The sequence below is a fragment of the Sander lucioperca genome, chromosome 6, assembly GCF_008315115.2.
Source record: "Sander lucioperca isolate FBNREF2018 chromosome 6, SLUC_FBN_1.2, whole genome shotgun sequence".
Lineage (NCBI taxonomy): Eukaryota > Metazoa > Chordata > Actinopteri > Perciformes > Percidae > Sander > Sander lucioperca.
The window spans coordinates 13,306,983-13,331,087 of NC_050178.1; the positions used below are offsets into that span (position 1 = coordinate 13,306,983).

At 40.1% G+C, this 24,105-nt stretch overlaps 1 protein-coding gene across 5 annotated transcripts in view; it reads left to right on the top strand.

The window, feature by feature from the left end:
- ephb2b (eph receptor B2b) overlaps nt 1-24,105 on the top strand; it is a 138,819-nt gene that overhangs the window by 104,244 nt on the left and 10,470 nt on the right. For 2 of the 5 annotated variants that reach the window (XM_031302013.2, XM_036002118.1), the window contains exons 6-11: nt 12,662-12,786; nt 14,597-14,759; nt 16,764-16,872; nt 18,557-18,621; nt 20,262-20,384; nt 20,559-20,806. In XM_031302013.2, coding sequence (XP_031157873.1) covers nt 12,662-12,786; nt 14,597-14,759; nt 16,764-16,872; nt 18,557-18,621; nt 20,262-20,384; nt 20,559-20,806 — 833 coding nt within the window. Of the gene's footprint in view, nt 1-12,661; nt 12,787-14,596; nt 14,760-16,763; nt 16,873-18,553; nt 18,622-20,261; nt 20,385-20,558; nt 20,807-24,105 lie in introns of all 5 variants that reach the window. The other 3 variants (XM_031302012.2, XM_031302014.2, XM_031302015.2) reach the window with 3 other exon arrangements.

The following is a 24,105-nucleotide window of genomic DNA, read 5'->3' on the forward strand; positions in this document are numbered from 1 at the left end:
GAAATGATCTTACCCTGCAGGCTTAACTTGTTTTAAGGTCAAGAGTTTACACCTCGAACAACGTTTTGTACTTTTGCTTTTAAATCTTTTACCGAGGCCCTGATTCCCAACATTAGCAGTTTTTTGTGTCTTAAAAATGATTTTAGTCCAGTGTGTCAGTTAATCTGTTTCTTCAAAGTGACTATATGTAACTTTCAGTTTGTGTTGATTCTAGTGGCCGCTTTGGACAGAAGAGGTAGTGTTTTTACCACACCTGCTGTCTTAAAGGTCTTTTCTTTACGGTGCTGTATTACCCACTGTATATTACTGAGTCAGCGTTACCGGGAGGTCATATAGTCGCGATGAATGTTTTGCTCTGACAGAGAATCATTCATTTACAATAAGAGAATACATTACAGAGGCATCGTTGCATTTAAAGTGTTGCATACGGTAACTTAGTATCCGTATCGTGAGCTAAACTGAGTATCACTGTCGCTGTGTCACAAGCCAAGCATTAGGAGTTTGTTGTAGTAATGAACATAATAATAACTTAGATTAATATTGCGCATTTCATGAAACCCAAGGAAAAAGAAAATAGTAGGCCAACACGAATACGGACTAGGGAATAAAACGTCTGCGCTAAATGGAAGGGGCTACTGCCGTACAACCACATCGCGCATTGTAAAGTTATTTTATGAATGAAATAGACATATTACATACCTGAGGGCCAATGCGGGGACGATTTTGAATAATTTACAATCCCGTAATTGTCTCCATCTGTTGAAAGCCTGACTGTCGTCATTGTTCTTTATTTAATTTCCTTCTTTTCTGTGATGGTCCCGCCCCAGTATCAGCCCTAACTACAGCAGATAACTTCTAAAATAAAATTAAAATACAATTACACCAATATAAAGAAATCCCCTGCTTTTACTTGCTGGATACACTAACACAGGCTTTTCCGGTGTTCAGCCGAAATCTGTGACCTGTCAGAATGTGTGCTCTGTAGCGCCGTCTACCTGCTGTAAATCATTTTGTGGCTTTGCGGACCTGGGAAGAGGCAGTAATAAAAACTATATAAAATAGCATTCTTTTCACTGTTATGCAACGTTTACACGTGGCCGGCTGTTTTCACAAACGGACATTTCAACCTTTCCGTTTTCAAAAATAACATCGTGCACAGCTGTCAGTTTTCAGAAAAGTGTTTGTTTACACGTACCTGTGTATATATGCCGTCAATGCCGTCAAGAGCATGCCAAACCTGTAGGTGGCAGTGTAACGAGAAGCTCAAGCCCATATTAGCCAATCAGAATCCCGAAAATAGCAACAACAGCAACGAATTACTTCCTCTCTCTTCTCTTCCTCACTTCCTCGGCTGCCTAAACCTCTGTTTGTCTCAGTTTACATGCCAAAATCTCCAATCTGGCCGGAGTTTTTAGAAAGAATCGTTTTCAGAGGTGAATTCTCCGTTTGCGTGTAAACGAAGGGCACAAATGAAGGGAAATGTCTCTGTTTTCCACTGAAAAAATGACGCCGTTAGTAACGCCGTTATACTTAAACGCCGTTACTCCCAACACTGCTGGTTAGTGAGACTATTGTATAGTAACAGTTAGTTCACAGGTTTCAGTGTGTTCACTGAAATAACCCTCTGGGCTTGAAGAAAACACTGAAGTGCCTACATCATCTGAGAGCACACATTTACCCTTTGAAACCACTCTACCATTTTAGACCAATTCCCACTTTGTCCCCCTCCTTTCCCACCTTCTCTAGTTGGCCTATATTCATTATTATTGTATGAAGTGAAAATTGTTTCTGAAACCACATTCCCACCCTGAAGTTTAATCAAACGTTTCTGACAGCTGAGTGGCAGTATGTCATTTTGTCATAATAGACTTGACAGTACTACATCCTGCCATTTTGTCTTCACACAGTCCGAGACACATAGACACTAGGGGTGGGAATCATCAGAGGCCTCACGATACGATATCATCACGATACTTATGTCACAATACAATATAATTGCGATTTAACATTCTGCGATATATTGCAATGTATTACCTTTTTTCCAACTTCAAATTTTTCCCAATTTCAAATTATGTCCCCAAAAGGAAACTTTGTCAACATCTGTTTTATCTAAAAAGAAAAATGTCTCTGTTTGTTTATCTCACTTCAGTTTTATTGCTGCAAAATGGGATTGTCAAGCCGACAAACTGACCAACACATAATACTAGATCAATACTCCGCGTGTGTGTATCGATACAGTATTCAAATCATCAAATCAAATCATTTTTCCCATGAGGGAACTTCGTTTGTGGTCAGGCACATTCAAACACAACATACAACAATACATAGTCCGTATTAATCATACCAGAGAATAAATAAATGCTAAATACTAAAATACTAAAAGAAACTTAAAAACCCTGAGGGTAGGAGTAGAAGGGTGGGTAGGGAGAATAGGTCGAAGTCTGGATCGATCAATGGGGGGTAGTTATTGTTTGTTCAACAGTCTGATGGATGCTGGCACAAAGGTGGAAATGGCTCGTTTGGATGAAGGGAACACAATCTCCTCCCTGAAGGTAACAGATGGTACTGGTTATTGAGATTATGGGTGGGGTCCAATATGATGAGTTTACTTTTCCTGATGGCCTGTTTATCAAATATGGTTGTGAGAGTGGTCTGGGGTTGTCCAATGTTCTTCCCGCTCATCTTTATGATTCTGATGAGGAGACATTTGTTCAACTCAGTCAGGGAACCAAACCATGCCAATAAGCTGAAGGTGAGGACCACAAAAAAAAAAAAAAAAAAAAAAAAAATATATATATATATATATATATATGCCGCGGAAATATCGCGATACTATGATTTATAGATTTTTTCCCCCACCCCTAATAGGCAGGCTACAAACACACACAACAACACACACAGTATATATTCTTAAGTATCCACATATTGCACACACACACTTCAGCAGGTGTTTGATTTCCACATGGGGTTGCACCAGCTATTCATAAATCCATCACTGAGTTTAAATGTAGAATCCTTCCGAGGGTTCTTTTTTTTATTAATGTCTGCACACAGTTAAGTACATGGATAAATGTGTGTTCAAGTAGTATTCATCATCAGTTGGTTCAGTTAGATATGTTACAGTTACACCTGGCAGTTACGCAGTGTAAATATATACTAAAAACTAATCTCTACATAAGAACCAGTTTGGGTGGTGCAACCTGTTTTAATTTGGCCATTCGTAAAACAATTAGTAAACACTAACAAGCTAAGCATGAACTTACGAACAGTCTCCACGTCCATGCCTGTGTATATAGATGGTGTAGTTCCCAAACACATAATAGCTAACTAATAATGTGACTGCCAGTTATTTGCTATCTTACTGTAGAGCTGCTGTATCATCAGTTTCAGTACATAGAAGGCAGATTATCTCCGACCTGATTGCAAACTATCAGTATTCTATGAGAGAATTCAGCTTTGCACAACAGATGAATTCGATCTCCATATACTCTGTGTGTATGCCGTATTGGTTTGTATAGTGGTTGGGTATATTAGATTCCAGAGGACATATTTGTTTAGGCATTTCATTAACTCAAGGTGAGCCTGCTAATGTTATCGAGAAGCAGAGGGACTGAATGGGTTCCTTATCAGGTGAACTGGCTGATTGTGGAAGTGAACCACATTACTCTGAGTGTGTATGGTGTAATCAGGTGCAGCCTTTTCATTATGGTCCAGGGAAGATTTATGACTTAATTATTGTCCAAATTGCCCAGGTCCACTGTAACCAGGCTACCAGGGTCTTTGCCGCTCCACTGGGCCGTGGTGTGAAAAGCCATGGTGCAGAGCCAGGTGGGACTGCCAGAATGTGTTAATGCAGCAGCCAGCCAAATGTGGCTACTACACTGTTGACTTTAGGACGGTGTCACCAGTGAAAAACTACAGATTATATGTGGTGCAATGGCACATTCATGGCAATGATTGGTAGATGATCTGCCTTTATCTCATGCAGGGTCATTTTGATATATGTGACTTTATATTACGGAACTAGAATAGAGCTAGTTCATTGTGTGCTCTATTAGAAACTGCTAGAGATTTTTTTTTTCACAGTTTCTTACATGCAGCTATTATTTATCATTATGTAGATGCAGTTCTGGTATATAAAAGACCAATAATTCCACTTAAAACAAGTACATTCTCTCATTGCATGAAGTCATTAGCATGTAAAGGATCATTATGGCAAAGTTTACATTTTACTTTTAGTAAGTATATATATTGATTTCCCCCCCACCCCTAATAGACAGGCTACACACACACACACACACACACACACACACACACACACACACACACACACATTGAAAATAAAACAAGGCAGCAAAATGCAGCTATGAATGCATGAGAGCGATACAGAGACGTGGGCTGAACGATAAAGAGGTTGAGAGACAGTGAGTCAGACAGGGACCACCAGTATACATGGCGTGCTGTGTGACAGTGACAGAAGGTGTTAAGAAGGGCACATATGGTGGGTGCCAGTAGGTCAGCCAGGCAGACAGACAGGAGGCCTCAGCGTGCACCTGGAGCCCACTACTGACAGAGCCTTGAGAGGAGGCTGCGCTGGTAGTCAGCTCGCCAGCCACACATACACCGCATTTATACTGCTGTTCATACCGAGCAACCTGTTTACAAAGACGGACTCGAGACGAGCACGACAGCAGAGAGAGCGAGATAAGCTTAGTGATAAAGTGTGTGGTAAGCAGCCTGCAGGGTTGGCACTGCGTTTCATCAGATGACTTTAAATAACCTATGCATGCAATATGAATTTAATTATGACTCCCCAGAAGAGAATTAGCACATGGATAGTCGAAATTAGTTAACTAATTGATCTTGTTCATAAATCATTCAGTAGCCAAGTGTTTTTTTTTTTTTTTTTCTGGGTACATTACATGGATCTCTTCCTTCAGGATGTGATCTGCAGGTTTAAGCCTGTGCAGGGAAGAGAGGAATAGAGTATGCACATCGCCTGCATACAAATCTAGGTTAAAAGGCCATGATCTTTTGGCCCAGTGGGCTGTAAACAGGGAACATCATGTGAATATAATTTATTATTGTTGAGTGCATTAGATGTAAATGCCTGAATAATTGACCATGCTTTAATGCAGTCATGTATTTACTCTTTACATGCAAGAGCATGACGATGGTTATAATAAAAATAAATGAAAAAAAATAAAGGTGATGAAACAAAAAGGGGTCATAACCCAATCAGCACCGTGGTTTTGAATTTATTGATTTTTATATAAACTTTATGGAGTTAACTTCATCAATTAAGAAAATGGATCTGTGATCAACACAACGGCACTCCCCTTTCTGTCTCGTTAAGCCTTTCTCCTATCTCTTTTCTTTCTCTTTGCCAAACAGACTCTGAAGTTCAACTTCCTGTGGTGACATATAGATTAAGTATTCCTTTTAATGCGGATGCAAAACAGGAGTGCCATTGACTGGAGTTTTCTGGTTTGAACTCGACAACATCCTACTCGGATGTCGCTAATGCCTCTCATTTTTTTATGTGGCCTCGATTCACTCACATAGATCATGCGATCTGCATCCACTCTTATCCTCTTGGAGGTTTAATGTGTAAATTGGGGTCAGGAACTTTATAAGAGGAGATGATCTTTTTATAATCCTTGCTATTGTGTGCCAGTCAGTGCAGCAACCTCACAGTGTATGTAGATATGCATGACTTCAATGTTAAGCCAGAAGTCATCTCTGTGCATTAAAATGGAACTGGAGCAGATGTGCTACATGTAACTTCCATGCCTTGTTTATGTTGGAAAAATGTTACATGGTAAATGTCTGCAGCTGCTCTACACCAACAGTAGGATGTGGTCGGACTGCCTCCTAGATATGATTCTTTGTTGTTTTGTTGTGAATGAGCATAAATCAGGACATTGCTTAATATAACAGTCAAATGATGGGCATGCCATTTTTGAGCAACCCCACAGCAACTGTTCACATTAGAAGATTTGAGATGTGCCTTTATAGATTTACTGAATGAAGGACACGCCATACTGTATTTGAATTGTGTTCCACACACCTTTATGTAGTAGCATATATTCTTGTTCATTTAGTTGCAATGGCTATTGTCGTGTCAACATGGACTGAATCATGTCGATCCACATAACACCTTTTTGAAAGCGCTTTTCAGCTCTGTTCTGCTCACGTCAGCATTCTAGCATTTTGCTCCTCGAACAAAGCTATTAACTCGATAAAACAAAACATTTTTGCGTGCCACTGACCAAATCAGAGAATAAAGAAAGTTGTAGCCCACACTCGCTTTTTCCAACATTGTAAAATATTGACATGCATTCAGTGGTTTGTGGAGTTTTTCTCCTAGCAGATGCCAGTTTGGAAATTGTTTAAATGCACAAAAACAGCTTCCGGATTAAGCAGAGTCCAGTTTCCCCCAGAGCTGTGTGACTCAAAATCCTTGTTCCACATCGCTGTGGCAAACAGCTCAAACATTGTGTCTGTTCAGCCCAAATTGCCTCGAGAGACTAAAGGACCACAGCCGATCTGTGTGTCTTTGTAAACACAGACTTTTGAATTTGTATTATTACAATCTAAAATGTTGATAGCACAAGAAATGGCTCTTTTGCCCATTTACTTTATAGTAGCTTTTTGAGGATTTGAGAAGTTTTTTTTTTTTTTTTTATTAAAATAACATTATTATATATATATATATATATATATATATATATATATATATATGTATATATATATATATATATATATATATATATATATATATATATATAGTTGTTATAACTGGATGCAGCGTTTTTCTGTTGCATTTGTTTTTGGGGTTTGTGTGCGTGTGTGCATTTTGCTTCGTTTCTGTATTTGCAGCGCGTTTATGTATTTGGTTGTGTTGTGTGTATTTGCAGCATGTTTGCTAAATGCTGCGCATGTGTTGTCAAATTAAGGAAGACGTTTTCTTAATTTGCTTGTGTTTTGTCTATTTGCATGTGTTTTCTAAGTTGCAAGGCGTTTGCCCCTGTCGGCCACTGTAGTAAAGAACTACAAGTGCAATTCAATTATTCAAAGATCATTTAAAGCTCAAAGTGGCTCCAACACTGATGATTGTATTCAGCACCATCCAACGACAGAACCAAATTTTTTTTTGTTGATTATATGATGGTTGGCTCAGTTGCTGCAAAATAATTGTCTCTCATTTCCTCTGCAGCGTTGTATCCATACATACTTAATCTTGGTTGTATCTTCGCCGTCGGCAGATTTGCCGGGGTGGCTTAGATTTAAACCCTAACCTCTGCAAGCATCTGAAAACTCTTCAAGCCCCTGAAGGGCCTATTTTAGAATTAGCTTATGGTGTGTATATGAGTGTATTATAGTCCCCAATCTTTTCCAGTGCAGATGGTTTAAAGCTTGATGAACTGAAATCTCACTTTCAGCGTTACTGCACTGGAAAATCTTTATAGATGTAAAACCCACAATCCTTTGCAGCTGGGGAAACAGGGCAGACTGCCAGCATGCTAAAAGTACATGCAAATATGGGCCTCTCCCTTTAAGACGGCTCGATGCGGCGCTCATAAATGGACGGCAGTCGGAGAGAGTGGAGCAGTGGCAGCCTGTTTGGGAGGCTGCCTGCTAGAGGACCAGCTGGTTTGGGCCCTTTGGGAGAGATTGCGTTGTGGGGAAACCAATTTTTTACAATGAAAAGGAAAAGGGATTTACAAGCACTGACCTGTTCTCGCTACCTCCCCCATCTTCCCCAAATCATAGCATTGCTCTCTGCACCAGAACGTCTAATCATATCAGAACCACATGGTTGTAGACACATTAGGATGTTAGAAAGATGCAGATAAAAGGCCTTAAACATATACAGTCTCTCAGAAGCATATGATTCATGTGCCAGCAAATGTTGGAGCTTATTCCTTTATTTTTTCTGTGCTACATCTGAAACAAAACAAAAGGAATCAGAGCTTGGGGTGGTGTTGTATCTCCTGCTGTCAATAAAATAAGTCAGCTGCAGGAAATAAAAGCCACTATATAGATTGCTGTAATTTTGCAAACCGTGCTGCTCCAAGCATGGCTCGATGTTACTGTTGCTGCGGGTGTCTTCAGGTCCTGAAGCACCCAAAGACCCCTCCACTCCTGGAAGACTGTCCAAAGAGGTGGGTGTTTTGGACATGAGGGAGCTCATGACTGAGCTCCCTCTGCCATCCGTGCACAATGGTCTCACTTCACCAACCTTGCTTAATGAACATGCCCATCATGTCCATAGTAGTACTTAGTAATGAGGCTTAAAAGTAGAACTAGGAAATGGTCAGAGAGAGAGAATGGAAAAGCCCACCAAAAGAGTCCAGTATAATAAAAGATAAAAGACCTAAATTAATGGGATGGATGAAAGCCACGTCTGGATGCGTGTTAGCAGAAGCATGCCCCAATAAATCGGATTGAATTTAGATGAGTGGAAATATACCTGTAAACTCCATCTTTAATTGATTAGGGAAGTCACTAGGTGTTCAAACATTACACTAAAACATCTATTAGGGATGTTGAGCAAAACAGAGCCTTTGTGTTCTGTGTTGTTGGGCCAAGGCCAGAGCGTCACGCTAGAATAGACTCCAAAGCACTGTCTTTCATATCAGATCCCAGGCTGGGTAATGATGTGGGGTCTGAAACCTAATTCTTTGACAACAGCTGGGGCCTCCCATCCTCTCACAATTAAGCAATGCGATATACAACCTTGAAAGTTTCAAATGGACACCCAGGCCCCCTCCTGGCCCCAGCATATTAAACTCTTTATTGTCTCTTTGAGCTCTTTACAGACTTGGATAAATTGGGGGCAGCGGGGAATTAAACACAATCTTTTCATAATTGAACTGATTTTAAACACACAATCCAACATTGAGCTGTGTGTCTGACCAACACGGGAAATAAAACACCTTGTGTGTATCATTAATAATCATCAGTAATGCATCTCAAGCTTTGGTTAGGACTCCTCTGTCCACTCTCCCACTCCTCTGTCGTATATGGGAAACTCCTGTTGGAGACATATTCATTTATCTTTCCAATTCAGCCATCTAATTTAATTACATAAACGTACAATCCCTGTCTTTGTCATTATAACCGCTTCATTAGTTTTAGGAACATGAACAGAGCATTCATTGAGAAAACCTATAAATAAAGCGTCCAGTGAAAACTGGAGCTTACCCACTTTGAAGAAATGTATCTGACTTGACATAGTTTATGATTAGTTTGTCTCCGGTATAGAAGTGACTGGGAAACTTTCTTACATCTTTGTTTTTAATTTCTAATTGTCTTTAATGGGGTGCAATCGACATGATTTCAAAATAATCATTGTAACAACAAAGAAAACTGCTTGAAATAACTAAAACATGTATTTAGTGGCATAACTCGGCATATGATGTTGACTCAGTAAAAACCAAGTATTTACTCAACCCTGTAAATTATAGATTAAGTTGGGGGGGAAAGAATTCTAGGTACACTTGAAGACTTGGAATACAATGGAGACTTGTAGATTTGGAGTACATAAATTAGATGTACGAAATGGTTTTCATATGTGGAACCATTGCTGTAGGCCTTACTGCAGTGAAACGTCGACTTGGCGTACCACTACATTCCACAGTCAATTGGTGGAATGTCAGCTTAGCTTGAAATGCGTGGACTGAATTGACTTGAAATGCACAACACAGCTGGATTGATATTTTCTCTACAAGCCGAATGTTTCAACACTTCATGTTTATTTTTGTTTTTTTTACTCAGTATTTACTTTGCACTAAAAAAAAATCATTCATTTAATTTAATTCCAGTTTATTTTTTGTTACACCAACCCTTATCAGTTTCTCGAGCTCAGACATGGCGACTACCACCCCGCTGTCTGGAAGTTGTCCTTTAGCACAAGAAAACCACAGTGTTCTCATCCAACAGCTTTTCATGTTGGCATGTATCCATCCTCTGTACATGAATACATGAGCTGCCTTTGTTTCTCTGGCTCTGTATCAGGTTACTAGGCATGGCTGTGCCGTGTGTTTAATGGAAATGCTATGCAGGAAAAGGCCATGTGGCAGTCTTGAATATATGTACATCCGTAATGGGATACTCGTGAGTTCCTCTTAGAGTAACTGTTTGCCTTATTAGGCTGTCGTCTTGTGACTGCAAACAAACTGGCGAGTACAGTGAGATGGAAGAGATTCTTGAGACTGGTGTCCTGACTGGATACTGTATACATTATCGTACCTCCAGCTCCAGGAAAGAGGCATGATGTATGTACGCTGCAAAGTCACAGGCCATCATGGTGTAAGTGCTTTGCGGAGATGAAATACAGAACATCTATTTATTATCTGCTGGCAGCAGCACATGAGGACGTGCTCAGTCCCTTGACCATCACAGTTTATATGAGACATCATAATTTGTTGCCTTAGATGGATGCTTTTGTCTGGGTCAGAGGGCATGCAAGCCGGGGCTGATTAGCTGATGAGAATGAGTAAGGTTATAAAAGGGACCTTTTATCATTACTACTGACTCTGTTGTCATTTACATTCTATATTTTCTCCCCTGCTTTAGGACAGTAGTTGCAAAAGCTACTTGATACTCAGTTGCAAGCATTTATTTACATGAACATCAACAAAATAAATATTATATACAAAAGATTTAAAAACCACACACATGCAACCTTGGAATCTTTCATTATAGAGGCGTGGCCGTTGTAATTTCCCAGTCAGTGGATTTTCCATAGAGGACGTGTGCCGGTGGAGAGACTCTCTTTATTGCTGGGACTCAGGGGAGCCACTGTGCTGCTGGCTGAGGGCTGTGTGTGTGTGTGTGTGTGTGTGTGTGTGTGTGTGTGTGTGTGTGTGTGTGTGTGTGTGTGTGTGTGTGTGTGTGTGTGTGTGTGTGCAGCACGGGCCTGTAGGGGATGAGCGTGGGGCTTGGTGTCCATAAATCTTGCCCAGCACACCTCCTTCTCTGACTCCCCAACCCACCCGATCCTTTCACACACAAACAGAGGCTCAGACATGGAGGCTTGCAGGCCTTGCCAGGCTCCCCAGACAGAGCTCTTTATCTTCAGCTTCTCTTAGCTTTACACTGACCCATGGCACCCTGAACGAATCTTAATGGTTGTTGGAGGACCTGAGGTGATCACGCTCCCCTGACCTTATAGTTGTACTAAAAAAAAAAGTTTTAAGTCACTGGGCTATGCAAGAGGCCACCCATGATGTAACACATTCTCTAATAGGCTACTAGTAAGTCTTAACAACACTGTGTTTACTTGAAAATATGTGAATAAAATCAAGCAATTTGGTGAAATTATTGCACTTATTCCAATGCAAAAAAAGAAAAAAAGGTCATCAGTAATGTGACACAAACGTGAAACAAACACTTTTCAAGACATTGTCACTTTTAAGAAAATTTGTGATAAAGTAACACAATACTAAAATGTTTTTGAAGACTGGCCATTATATATTTAGGTAATTTGTTGGCTTCTGTTAAAGGACCATACCAATGGATTTAAATATTTTACAAATAATGGATACTTCACATTGCAGCTGACAGTTTTTCATTTGTCTTTCGTTTGATATCCCTTTTTTGACAGAGATAATGGTTTCTGTCCATCGCAGTATGCTTTAAAATCAACTTGCAGACTTACATCTTGATTGGTTAGGTAATCAATCACGGTCAACAGTCTCTCACCTTGTTTGCATTGGAATGCTGCAAACTTCAAATGGTGGCTGTGCTGTAAAAAGCAGGTGGCTGTGCTGTAAAAAAGTTTACTGTAAATTCTATATAAAACGTTGCTGTTCACCAGTTGTCTCGCAAACCTTGAAATGTCACAGCATAGTTAACATAGTTTTCAAAGCCTACGTCAATGATTATGTGACCTGGGGAAATAAATAGGAGTGATGAAGTAATCTTTGTCATGGCCTACCCATATAGAGCAAGTTTCAATGTTTCTAAATGTCGGTTTTCATACCATTCTAAAAGGCACAATAAACCAACATGTGCCTGAAAGGTAAGAACATAATGAAAAAATTGAAATTGGAAAAAATGTTAGCAGTAATTTAAAACACATGCAATTTGTAGCATGGAAAACCTCTGCTTTGGTCCTTTTAAGCTGTCATCTACAAGGAAATATGCATAAACAACTCTAAATAAATACAATTAAAGTGTACAAAAACACTGCACGAAAAAGATGATGTGTAGCATTTTTGTGACTTGTGAGTTACGCTATTTGTTTGTTTAGTTTATGGGGCTGAAAAAATGTTCTTCCTACATGTATTGGATGGTGGTCTGGTGATTTTAAAATGATTTATTTGGACAAGGTGGTCTGTTATCTGCAGTTTGACAAGTGTAAATTAATCACATGAAAATCACAGTTGACACTGGGAAGTCCCGTGAGGCTGCTTATGTGGTTTGGCCAGTGTTGTAACTTGCCAAACTGCAGTGCATGTCTAGCCGCGAGACTCTCTAAAAGGACAGGCAGTATATTACAAAGACTTTATAGCATTACGTATTACACCTTTGCAGAACCCGGTGTTTGGCTGTGAGATTAAAGATGCTGTAAAACTCTCTGTGCGTGACTGTGAAGTCTGTAGTGACTGATTTGTCTCATCCTTAACACACTGTCTTTGTCTCCTCACAGCTCCATCTACTGTATCCATAATGCACCAGGTCAGTCGCACCGTGGACAGCATCACCCTCTCCTGGTCCCAGCCTGACCAGCCTAACGGAGTCATCCTGGACTATGAGCTACATTATTATGAAAAGGTATCAGTGATGCAGCAACACATTCTTCCTCCAAGCCCTCACTCATCCATATAAACATAAGTTTCAATTTCTTTTTCTCCCTATCCAACTAAAGATGCTCATGGTAAAAAAAAAACAAAAAAAAAAACGGACTCTTTTATGTAGTTAAATGTGTATATACATTTATATTCAGATTATCCCCCCCCATGCTCGTTTGCATAACAGCACATCCGAGGAGGCATGATGTAGTCAGAGCTTCTGAACATTGCTTAGAACTTCTGCTCATTCTCTTTCAATTACAATCACGGTCAGTCACTGGAAAAGGAAACCGCTCTCAGCCCTGCAGTAGGGCCACTGGGGATTGATGCGCAGAGACTTGTGGTTGAAACAATGGTGCGCTGACTGATGTAAAAATAGTATTTAAGGGGCAAGCTCCACCGAATCAGCATACTTTCTCACAAGAACACTCACAGTAAAAAAACAGTGATCACTAAAATGCATACAGCCATTCACAGACTTTCAAACACAATCACACACATGTATTGTACATGTGTGCACACGCACATACACACAGCGTTTGTCGAGCTTTCGTCTACATGCTGAGCCGTTCCGCTTTTGAGTATATTTCCCTTTTTCTGACACTGCTGGAGAGAGCTGTCAAAACAATTGTCCCGGCCCCTGCTGTGGCTCAGAAGTGTGCACAGAGCAGTGGGTTGAAGGGAGCAGCTAAAAGAGTCTCAGCCTTTCAGACTTGTCAGCATTCTGGAGAGGAGGAGTACGGCAGTGAAATACAGCTCTGATTATCAGAAGGCACGGCTCAGAAATGCCGCCTGACCTGAAACTGCCACCAAATCTACCTTCTTACTGTAGATGCATCTGCTGGGTGTGTGCCTCTGTCAGTCCTGCTACTTTATCAAACATGATGCTTTTTGTGGTAGCAAATGATTCAGATTAGTACTATGGTTCTTGTGGATGTAAAATAAATGTTGAGATTAGTATCACTGCTTTTTTCTGTACGGTTTCTGCTCCCAATATTTCAGTTAGTGCAAAACAAGATTATAAGACTTAAAGGTCCCATATTATGCTCATTTTCAGGTTCATACTTGTATTTTAGATTTCTACTAGAACAGGTTTACATGGTTTAATGATAAAAAAACAAACATTATGTTTCTCATTCTGTCCGTCTGAATATACCTGTATTCACCCTCCTGTATTTAACCACCTGTCTGAAACGCTCCGTTTTAGCACCTCTTTAAGCTCCTCTCCCAAAAAAGCCTAGTCTGCTCTGATTGGTCAGCTTATCTTGGACTTCCGCATCTAAACTCGTGGCATCTCTGTACTTGTCATTGCAGCCGGGGACTAACTGTAGCGGCACTTTCTACCTATATATAGTATAGTTATGACATCACAACTGTACGGAAGTCCTGACGGCTTGTTTAAAGGCACAGATTCTGAATACGGCTGTGTGCATTTCTCTGTGAATTGAGCATTTTGATACTCACAGTATTTATATAGCACCAGGACCTGCTTTATAATAAAAGAAGACATGGAAATCTCACTTTTTACAATATGGGACCTTTAATCTGTAAATTGTACCTACAAATGGCTATAATATGTAATAGTAAATCAATTATATTGAAAATGATTATACTAAAATCCAGTGCTGTGCTTGCTCATACTGTTCATCATGATCATTTGTTCCTCCTGAGTGCTAGATCTTAACCTAGTATATCATTTATTCACGTGGCATTTCATAATTGCTAGACTTCGCAATTGGACTGTAATTGCTAATGTGCACAAACTTAACATGTTTTTTTTTTTTTCCTCCTAGGATCAATCAGAATATAACGCTACCGCCATCAGGAGCCAGACCAACACAGTGGTCATACGTGGCCTCAAACCAGGAAGCATCTACGTGTTCCAGGTCCGGGCCCGAACCGTAGCTGGCTTTGGACGTTACAGTGGCAAACTGTACTTCCAGACCATGACTGAGGGTGAGAATTCAACTAATGTTCCCCAAAGCACGCAGAGCTGTTATCACCTCTCATGTGTGGCCCACCACATACAGCCTGGACACAGACAGCTGCGGGAATGAAAGGGAATAATGTTGTGAAGTAAACAGTTCAAGTACTTAAAGTCTTTTTTCAGTATTGGGAAACATCCCACACATTATACTCATCATTTTTTTCATTATTCATATTCCAGCATTCAAGTCCTTTCCTTTATGTGGTACAAAAAAAATCATCTTTTTGCCAAAGATAGCTTTTTTTCTTTCCACAATAAGCCTTTAAGTCAAGGATGAGGTTAAAGTTGTCTTATCATTGAACTGTGACACTGGGAGAAGAAGGAACATTCAGTAAACATCAGTCATGGAGGTTAATGTTAGAGCCAAGCCCTGGCTTCTTCCCCTCTGAACATCTCATTTCCTTCAGCCTGCAGTGCCCAGGGCCATTATTAGCCTCAACGTTCATAGGAACATCCTTGATGCTGCCACACGCACAGATCCCAGCACGTAGATATATCAAAACTGACTCATAACTGTAAATATTGAGTAAACAGAAAATATATAAGGCTCAGTGTTTTTAGTTTTTACCAGAAAAGTGTTTTTTTTTTGTTTTTTGTTTTTTTAAAAGACAAAAACAGTTTAAAGGGATTTACACCTGGATGTTATGCCCCCATGCAACCAAAAAGTTGTTTCGTGCTGCAAGAAGACACAGATTACCAGTTTCAAGTAAACAATGCACTTTTGTGATGAATACAGCTCTGAAAATGCTGAAGTGAAGAAAGGAAAAAATTTGCAGAAAGTGAAAATGAGTCCCATCCAGAAAGTAAAACAAGGTTAAACTACAGTGTTTGCTTTCTATAAATTGCATTTTTAAAATATGATTACTGTATCAACTGGATTTTTGTGTTACAGATTTTTATACGTCATTTCCGCAAATGACGTATAAAAATCTGTTATTCAACATTAAAAGTAAACACTTGTATTCTTTTTGAATGCCATTGGTACCTCAAATTAATGCCTGCTGTATTTTGGGGTTTGGCGTATAATAAACCAGCAGTCCTCAGCAGAGTTACTTTAATCCCCCCTTTTTAGCATTCATAAGCACTATTTAATAATTTCATGAATAGATAGATAGTAACACAATATAATGTAGTTATAAGAAGATATATCTGCTTATGTATGTATTTGTCAAATACTATAACTCTTCCTGTGAGCACCCTATAAGTGGATACACAGAGAATTAAAGATTTTGCAATGGATGCAGTTCTGATCACAGACTTTTAAATCGATAAACTAATTTATAAATCAGCATTTGTTTGTTTGTCAAATTATTGATTTATTTAGTAAGATGCTGTGTAATAGTATTCTGCATTGTCACCCTGTCTGGGTTTATTTTGCAATAATGACCCACTTGCTCTACATTATCCCTTACTTCATACATGTTCAAACAGTGCTTATGAATAGAGATTACAGTAAAGTGTTACCAATATGTGTTCTACCATATTGAAAACAATATTTACGCTATCCAGAAGCACATGAAACTATGGGGATCCACTTACCCGTGTATCTGGCTGAAATTGTGAAGTGATGTGTCATTTACAGTGCAAAAGAGAAGGGCCTGGCTATGCCTCTGTGTGCCCATTCAGGAGCTGGATTCCTGCTCTTGGCTCTCTGATCAGCCTGGGTCTCACCCAAACATGCTCTCTCTCCTCACTTCACACACTTTCTGCCAGATAATTTGTCCATATCCGCGGCATCTGAACACATTCACTGTGCTTTGGAAAATGGTCCATGTGGTCAAGATGCAAAGATGCTCATTGGTTCACCCAGCCATATGTCTGTCTGTCAACCATTGCTCGCTCCATATGCAGTGGCTCAGATGCTTACCCATATGTTTTCATCTTGTGACATCTTGTGTGTGTGTGTGTGGGTGTATGTGTATGTGTGGCACTACTGTATGTTTACTGTATGCATGTGTTTCTTCTTTCTATAGAGGAGTACAACACCAGTATTCAGGAGAAGCTACCTCTCATCATCGGCTCGGCAGCTGCTGGCTTGGTCTTCCTCATTGCTGTTGTCGTCATCATCATCGTCTGTAACCGGTGAGTCACTCCTGTCCCAGTCTTCTTAAGCAAGCCTGTGAGCTAATAAACACAGCTGCACTAGCTGAAAAAGTGGATTTCTCTCATTTTTACTGTAGTTGTTGTGCTTTTATTCAGTAGGGCTGCATGGGGTCTGTTCGCTTGCACTGTTGCATTCTTGTTTACAATTTACAGACACAGTTTTTACCTGCTTGTATGTATATAATAGTTCAATGATTATGTTTACCTGTCTTCGATCATTCAGTTTTGTTGTTCTTGTTTGTAGCTGCAAATCTATTTTTTATCTATAATCTCTATCTAATATCTATTTTTCTGAAAATTGCTCACTGTGTGTAAGTACATTGAAAGCAACGAAAAACCAGACTCATGGAATTTCCTTCTATGTGTACACACATACTTGGCCTTTAAAGCTGATTCTGATTAAAACTATGAATGTGAGTTGTAGAGAACCATCTGGTTTAAAAGATATTACTTCTTAATAAATTCAAGTCTTTCAGCAGCAGAAATAATATATAAAAGTCAACATTGCTAACATAAAAGTTCTGTAGGTGCTTCTGCTCAATGGGTATCAAATGTTTGTAACTCTGCCAAGGTTAGGATTTCAGTTCCCACTGTGGCCACTCATATTAAAACTGTAGCTCAGCTCCTGTACAGTGTTTTGATTCACAGAAGAAATTGTACAAGATCAATTTCTGACTATGCATTCCGTTTGTAGATTTCCCCCAGTATATTTGTGTCTTAAATAATGACGGCCTAATAACTATAGGGCTGTGTGCTGCATTGTGGGATACTTAAGGAACATCGCCAGGACAACATCAATGAGTGTGTTTTTGAGAGTATTTACAACAGTCGAAGAAATAAAAAAGTTTGAATGCACTGTGATGGTCCTATCACAGAACTTAAATAGATATTTGAATAGGTCCTTTTCAAGCTGTTAAAACTTAAATTGTAACAAAGTTGGAGGACATAGTGTGGTGAAGCTGGTGTTGAATAAAAAAAAATGGAGTGTAAAAGGCCAGGGACTGCTGTGGAGTTGGCAGGAAATATGTAATAATGAATTTCATAATGACAGAAAAAGAACCTGCTCGATACCAGATCTGCTTAATATAGTCAATCATCAGTCCCAAATCTGATTCTTCATCAGTACATCCCTGCTATATACTCCCCCCTGTATACGATGAAGACATTTTTGTCTTATAGATAATTGGTTAAATTATTCTTCTCTCCACTTCAGAACTATTAAGTTGTACCCTCACTTACTTTGTTTGGCAGTAAAGTAACCAAACTTTTCCACAGCCACCAGCATCAAACAACCCACGTCAAGTCATTAGCTTGTCTAAATAAAAAATGGTGATAACCATGTTTACCTACCATTGAATAAAATCACATACGCCGCCCCATAGTATACAGTAGTATATATAGTATATATATTTGTGAGATGTACCCATAATTCTAAACAATTTATGTAGCTGCATGAATGGAGTGCACTGGAAAGGAAAACCACACTTTTGTGTAGTGTGCCTAGCTTACTTTTCCAGTTTAGCAACAACAACAAATGCTTTCCCTAGCTCTCCATGTGTATCCTTAGTGTAGGTAGACCTGGGGGTGTTGGAGCCGTGTTTCTGCCCCTCCCTGCTCTCTCTTTTTGAACCGGAGCTAGAGTTCTTTGTCTTTCCCCCAGGAGGCGTGGCTTTGACAGGGCTGATTCAGAATACACGGACAAACTGCAGCACTACACCAGCGGCCACAGTGAGTAAAAAAACCGAAAAAACAACGCTCCTCTCTGCCTGCGTACAGCTGGTACCTCCTTCAGCACCAATCACACCTGTCTCCATGACTACCATCTCACACACTCATCTCCATGGCCGTCATTCAGCCCTTCGCTCCCTCAAACACCTGTCTCCATGGCTACCACCTTGCATGCTGGTGTCCTTGGCTACGGCCCAGCACAGCGCCGCTTCATTTGCCCGTCCCCCACTTGCGGGTAATCCTGCCTGTTGTTTGACTCTGCTCACTCTGATGGAGTCTGGATTTAACCACATCAAAAACTCAATGTTCAAGTGTGTGTTCTGTGCATCATCGCATTTCATAGTTAACTAACTATCCATTGTGGTGGAAATAGGTCAGTCTTCACTCACGTTAACGCCATTAGCATGCTAATGCCACATGAGCCATTTGCCATTGTTATAAAAATTCAAAAGACTTGGTGAATGAATGGAATTTCTCAATGCTTTTCCATCCTCATACAGTACAGTAGCAGAGCGCTTAAATGACAATAATACAGAAATAAATCTGGGAGAAAAAGCGGAGAAGTAATTTCACCATGGCTCCGCCTAAGATATTAAAGCTAATCCATCTTTCTCCTGCATAATTGGAAAAAAACTGCAGATCCTTTCCCACCTCAAGTTTGTGACCCCATCTTAATTTGTTTATTTGATTGTGTAATTACCACCCTGCTTCATCCTTTTTATGTTAATTCCACTCTAAAGGTAACAGCTTTCACCAATATAATCCGATCATGCTGTGCAAAGAAGTCCAGTCTGTGATTCAGTGCGAAGTGTGCCAGTAAGACACTCTGGTATTTCACAGCTATTAGCAGAAGCCAATGTGTCCTGTGTGCATCCTGTCCTCACACCAGTCACAGTTCAGGCTTCTGCCCCTGTTTTCGGTGGTCTTTGCCATCAGAGGAGGGTGGTCTGTTGAACAGTGCTTCAGCTCGGGAAGAGATTGTCGGGTTTTAGTAATGGGGGGGTTTGCCTGGTCAGATCCTCTCCATCTGTTCATCTCTGCAGCACGTTTCCTTAGCATAGTGTGCCAGGTTTTGAGGTGGTGTACATGCGCTTCTAGCTCTGCAGCAAGCCAAGGCATGAGTTCAGTTTCCATTCAAATAGCCTCAGGCCTGATGTGGCCAAATAATCGGATTTAAAACTCAGGACACTTAAGTCCCTGAACACTTAAAGGCCACCTTAAGCCAATTTACCTGGCATCAGGGCTTAGGAGAGCCAATTTATTTCTTGGAGTGGAGCTGAGCGATGCTGATATAGGGCCCAGGTTTCTCTCCTGTGTGTTAATGGCACTATGACTCACAGGAGATGAGATATATGTATATATATATATATATTAACCTGCCTTATCACAAATTAAAATACTGCCACTACCATGTCCTTGCTGGCTGAATAGCTACACACAGTAGCCATGAGGCACTAGTCATAACCACCATTTCTACACTACACCACCTCCTCCATCTTTCAACCTTCATCACCCGAATGTGCCACAACAAATCACAGAATTGTACTGTAATGTGTGAATGCAAGGTGAATTGATTGTTAATGTGCATGAATGTAGAGTTCAGAATCAAATATTATAGAGTCTTTTCCCTTTTTTCCAAGTGACTCCAGGAATGAAGATTTATATTGATCCGTTCACATATGAGGACCCCAACGAGGCTGTGAGGGAGTTTGCCAAGGAGATTGATATATCCTGTGTGAAGATTGAGCAGGTCATTGGTGCAGGTAATGGAAAAATCTGACTGAAACGTGGATGGAATATAACACTGTGAAATAGCTTGGGTCTAACTTGATTTCTAAATACAAATGGATGCACCAAAAACTGCGTACTGTTACTCGCTCATATCACTCTGCGTTGAATAGAACCATTGCTTTTTTTCCTATGTTACGTCTTCACAGGAGAGTTTGGAGAGGTGTGCAGTGGTAACCTGAGGCTCCCAGGCAAAAGGGAGATGTTTGTGGCCATAAAAACTCTGAAGTCTGGCTACACTGAAAAGCAAAGGCGAGACTTCCTCAGTGAGGCCAGCATCATGGGCCAGTTCGACCATCCTAACGTCATTCACCTGGAGGGCGTGGTCACCAAGAGCAGTCCTGTCATGATCATTACTGAGTTTATGGAGAATGGGTCTCTGGACTCCTTCCTCAGAGTAAGCCACCATAATGTTTTTTGTTGTTTCTGTGTCCAACCTAAAACGCAGCCATTTACTTTTTTACCAATGTTCCAATTTCTACAAATTAAATTGCAGGCCTCTGGTATGAATTGTGTTAAACATGATATAATTATGCCAAGCATAAACTTATTTGGTTTCTTTGATAGAATCTAACTCTTCATTAACAATGTTGCTTGTCCTCCCAGGGCTCTTATTAAACCTGTCAGTCAGAAAAACGTCAACTTCTCAGTAAACTGGCCCAGTGTTCTGTTGGAAAACTGACCAATTTGACTCACATTCATTAAGATATTACATTAGCTGTATATTTTACATCAATAATATTGAAAAAGTGGCATTATATTGTCACTGCATAACCAATCTTGGGATTTGCCCACTTTCGTTTTGTCTAGGTTTTTACAACAGAGCTTGGTTTTACTCATGCATTTGAAAACTACAGCAGCTAACGCTAGACCGCCAGACTGGAGTTAAGGATTTGGGCCTACCTGCTTCCCGACTCTGGCACCGTGTCCTCCGCTGCTCCGCTGGCCAGCCAGCACAGTCCTCGAGTCCTCGTCAGTCGGTGCAGCGTCCGACGGCGTAGCGTCCGATGGCGTTGCCACTCACTTGACAGTTCATTTGGTAAACATAAAAGACGCGGACATTACAATAACATAACTTGATAAAGGGAAACGTCAATTAGCTCAGGAATTGCTGATCCTCTCATGCAGCATGTTTCCACAGTCACATGCCTCCGCTTTTCACTCTCTGACGCTAAGCTAAGCAACCAACCAGCCCAGCCAGGCAGCCAGTGGCAACTAACAGACTGGATTATGGCGTGACAACATTTACTGAAAAAAGTAATGTAGTAATAAAGTAGTTGGTCATATGGTACTGTGATAATGACAAACCGATGCAGACTCAAGACAATGTTTTGATGTCAGCCTGACTGCAAGTTCTGAACTGGAGCTGCTTGAGCTAACGCTAACATTGGCTTCACAGACTGACAGGATGAGCTGCTTCAGTGCTTTGAATCCCAGAGATCCCAATTCAGAGCTTTTTATTGTGATCCCCTTAGAAAAATTATATGATGATCTTAAAGGTTTAATGCGAGTTTCTGACAACTCTGTCTGTCACACTCGACAACTGACAAGCTACCAGTCAGATATTGACGAGAGACCCCCCCCCCCCCTCGCCATATAAAGAGCATAGTGTTCACCAGACAACAGCCAAGATTTATTTTTTGTTGTTTCGCCAACTCGCAGAATTATTGTTAATCCACTACAGCTGAGTAAATGTACAGCAGACAGTGAATTGCCATTTTAGCCAGTGCAATTACTAGTTTTCAATCTACAGATTGTTATAACACTGTTAATTGTTAAGTTATTATTGAAAATTGCACTCTTTCAAAGTGTGATTCTGATATGAAAATAGATGAATCATTCAGCCCAAGTAGAACTTAACTTGTTTTTATAAAGACAGCTGACAAACTAGGATTCATATCCTTTATGCACACAGACACACCCATATCTGTCCAGTAATTTGACATTGTTTATAAACTCATGCACAATAATCCGACAGAATCTTGTCAGCCGTGTGTTCCTTAGAGGTATTCTCTGCTCTATGCATTCACACATCACTATTAACACTCACAGAGTATCCACATACCCCTAGTATTGAGTTTCTTCATGATTTGTTCTATATATTTAATATTTTCTCTGTGAATCTTCACCATGAACCACAAAATAACAGGGTCTCACCTTGTTTATGCTTTGCATTCACCGCACACTTAGTCCACTGCTTATTTTGCAGCACTGTATATGGATGCTTATAGGAATCACACACTTATTTTCCCCCAGACTCCTTGACAGGAAATATGAAGAGCGCAAAAGTTCATGGGATTTTTACATTAACGACCCCAATCAATAATTCAAATACTTTGCAAGACTTAAAATGAGATGTCAGATGTTTAAAAATGAAGCTGGCCATGAGATGAGATGTCACACGGCCTTTCACCATCTTGAGATGTTAGAGAAATAAAAACTTCATTTTTTTTCTAATATGACTTTTTTTTGCATGCTTTCATCCTCAATAATTGCTCTCTCCGCATTTTTGGAATGAGCATTAAAGGGCCTCTGATTTATGGAAATTGGGGATGTATTATCTCTGCCAAAAAAAAGGTTTATTTTTAGTTTCACTTCAAATGATGTAATGTGAACTCCCGATTTAATACGACACAGAAAGTATGCCAGTGTAAGTGCAGTTAGAATGCCACATTTTAAATGTACTTATGCCGTTGCATTTTCTGCAGTAAAAACGCTGTTAAACAGTGTTGTGCACCACAGTACAATAGCATTGTACCATAGAAAGGTGTTGTTTTGTGGGTACATATGTGTAATATATACAGTAAATGTTAATGCACTTATTAAGGACGATTTCAGTTCATGTAAATTGCTGTAATTGAAAAATTGAACAGCATTATAAAATTGCCTGAAAACAGCCTCTACCTCTTTTTAAACGATTTTCCTCCAGTTTAATACCTGCCCTGATAGTCCGTTTAAGCCCTGCGCTGCAAGCCTACATCAAAACCATCCTCAAGAAGAAGACATGCATACTCCTGTCAGCACACTGCTCAGACTTGAGTCTTTATTTGCATTCTGCCTCCGACCTAGGAGACACAAAGCATCAGCTCTTTTTTTGGAATTTGATCTCATGGTGAAGGGTGTTTGTGTATATGTAGATGTTTGCTAAACATATTTGACAGCGCATTGTATTCAAAACACCAGGGAACCTCTGTGCTGTGGCACCTCGCAGTGACAGTTTATGGCAACAATTGCTGACAGTGTCAAAGCCTCTGAGCATGGTTTGTGTCTTCTCTGAGGTGATTGGTGGGCGGTTGTTTAAAATGGTCAGTGGGCTGCCTGCTCTGAAGGATTGTCTCCCCTGCTGCCTTCTGCAGAAAAACCTGCAGGGTAGAGACAGAAAAAAAGGAAATAGATCGATCAGAGCTGGACTGTTATCTGGAAGCAACTATAAGCAGAGAAATGTAAAGAGCATGAAAGTCGGTCTTTGATATAAAACGTGTTTACACAAATAAATAATGCCAGACCGTGATTCACATGGTTCTAAAAATTCCTGGTTATTTATTCTACCTAACCTGAACCCAAAGTCTTTGGAGGCATCTTTCCAATTAAAGTATATGCAAACACAGCACATAGATTACTCTAGGTGGCAATGTGTATTTGTGAGAAAAGCTTTCATGAATAATGCATTCGGCTTAATTGCTGTGGTACGCGAGG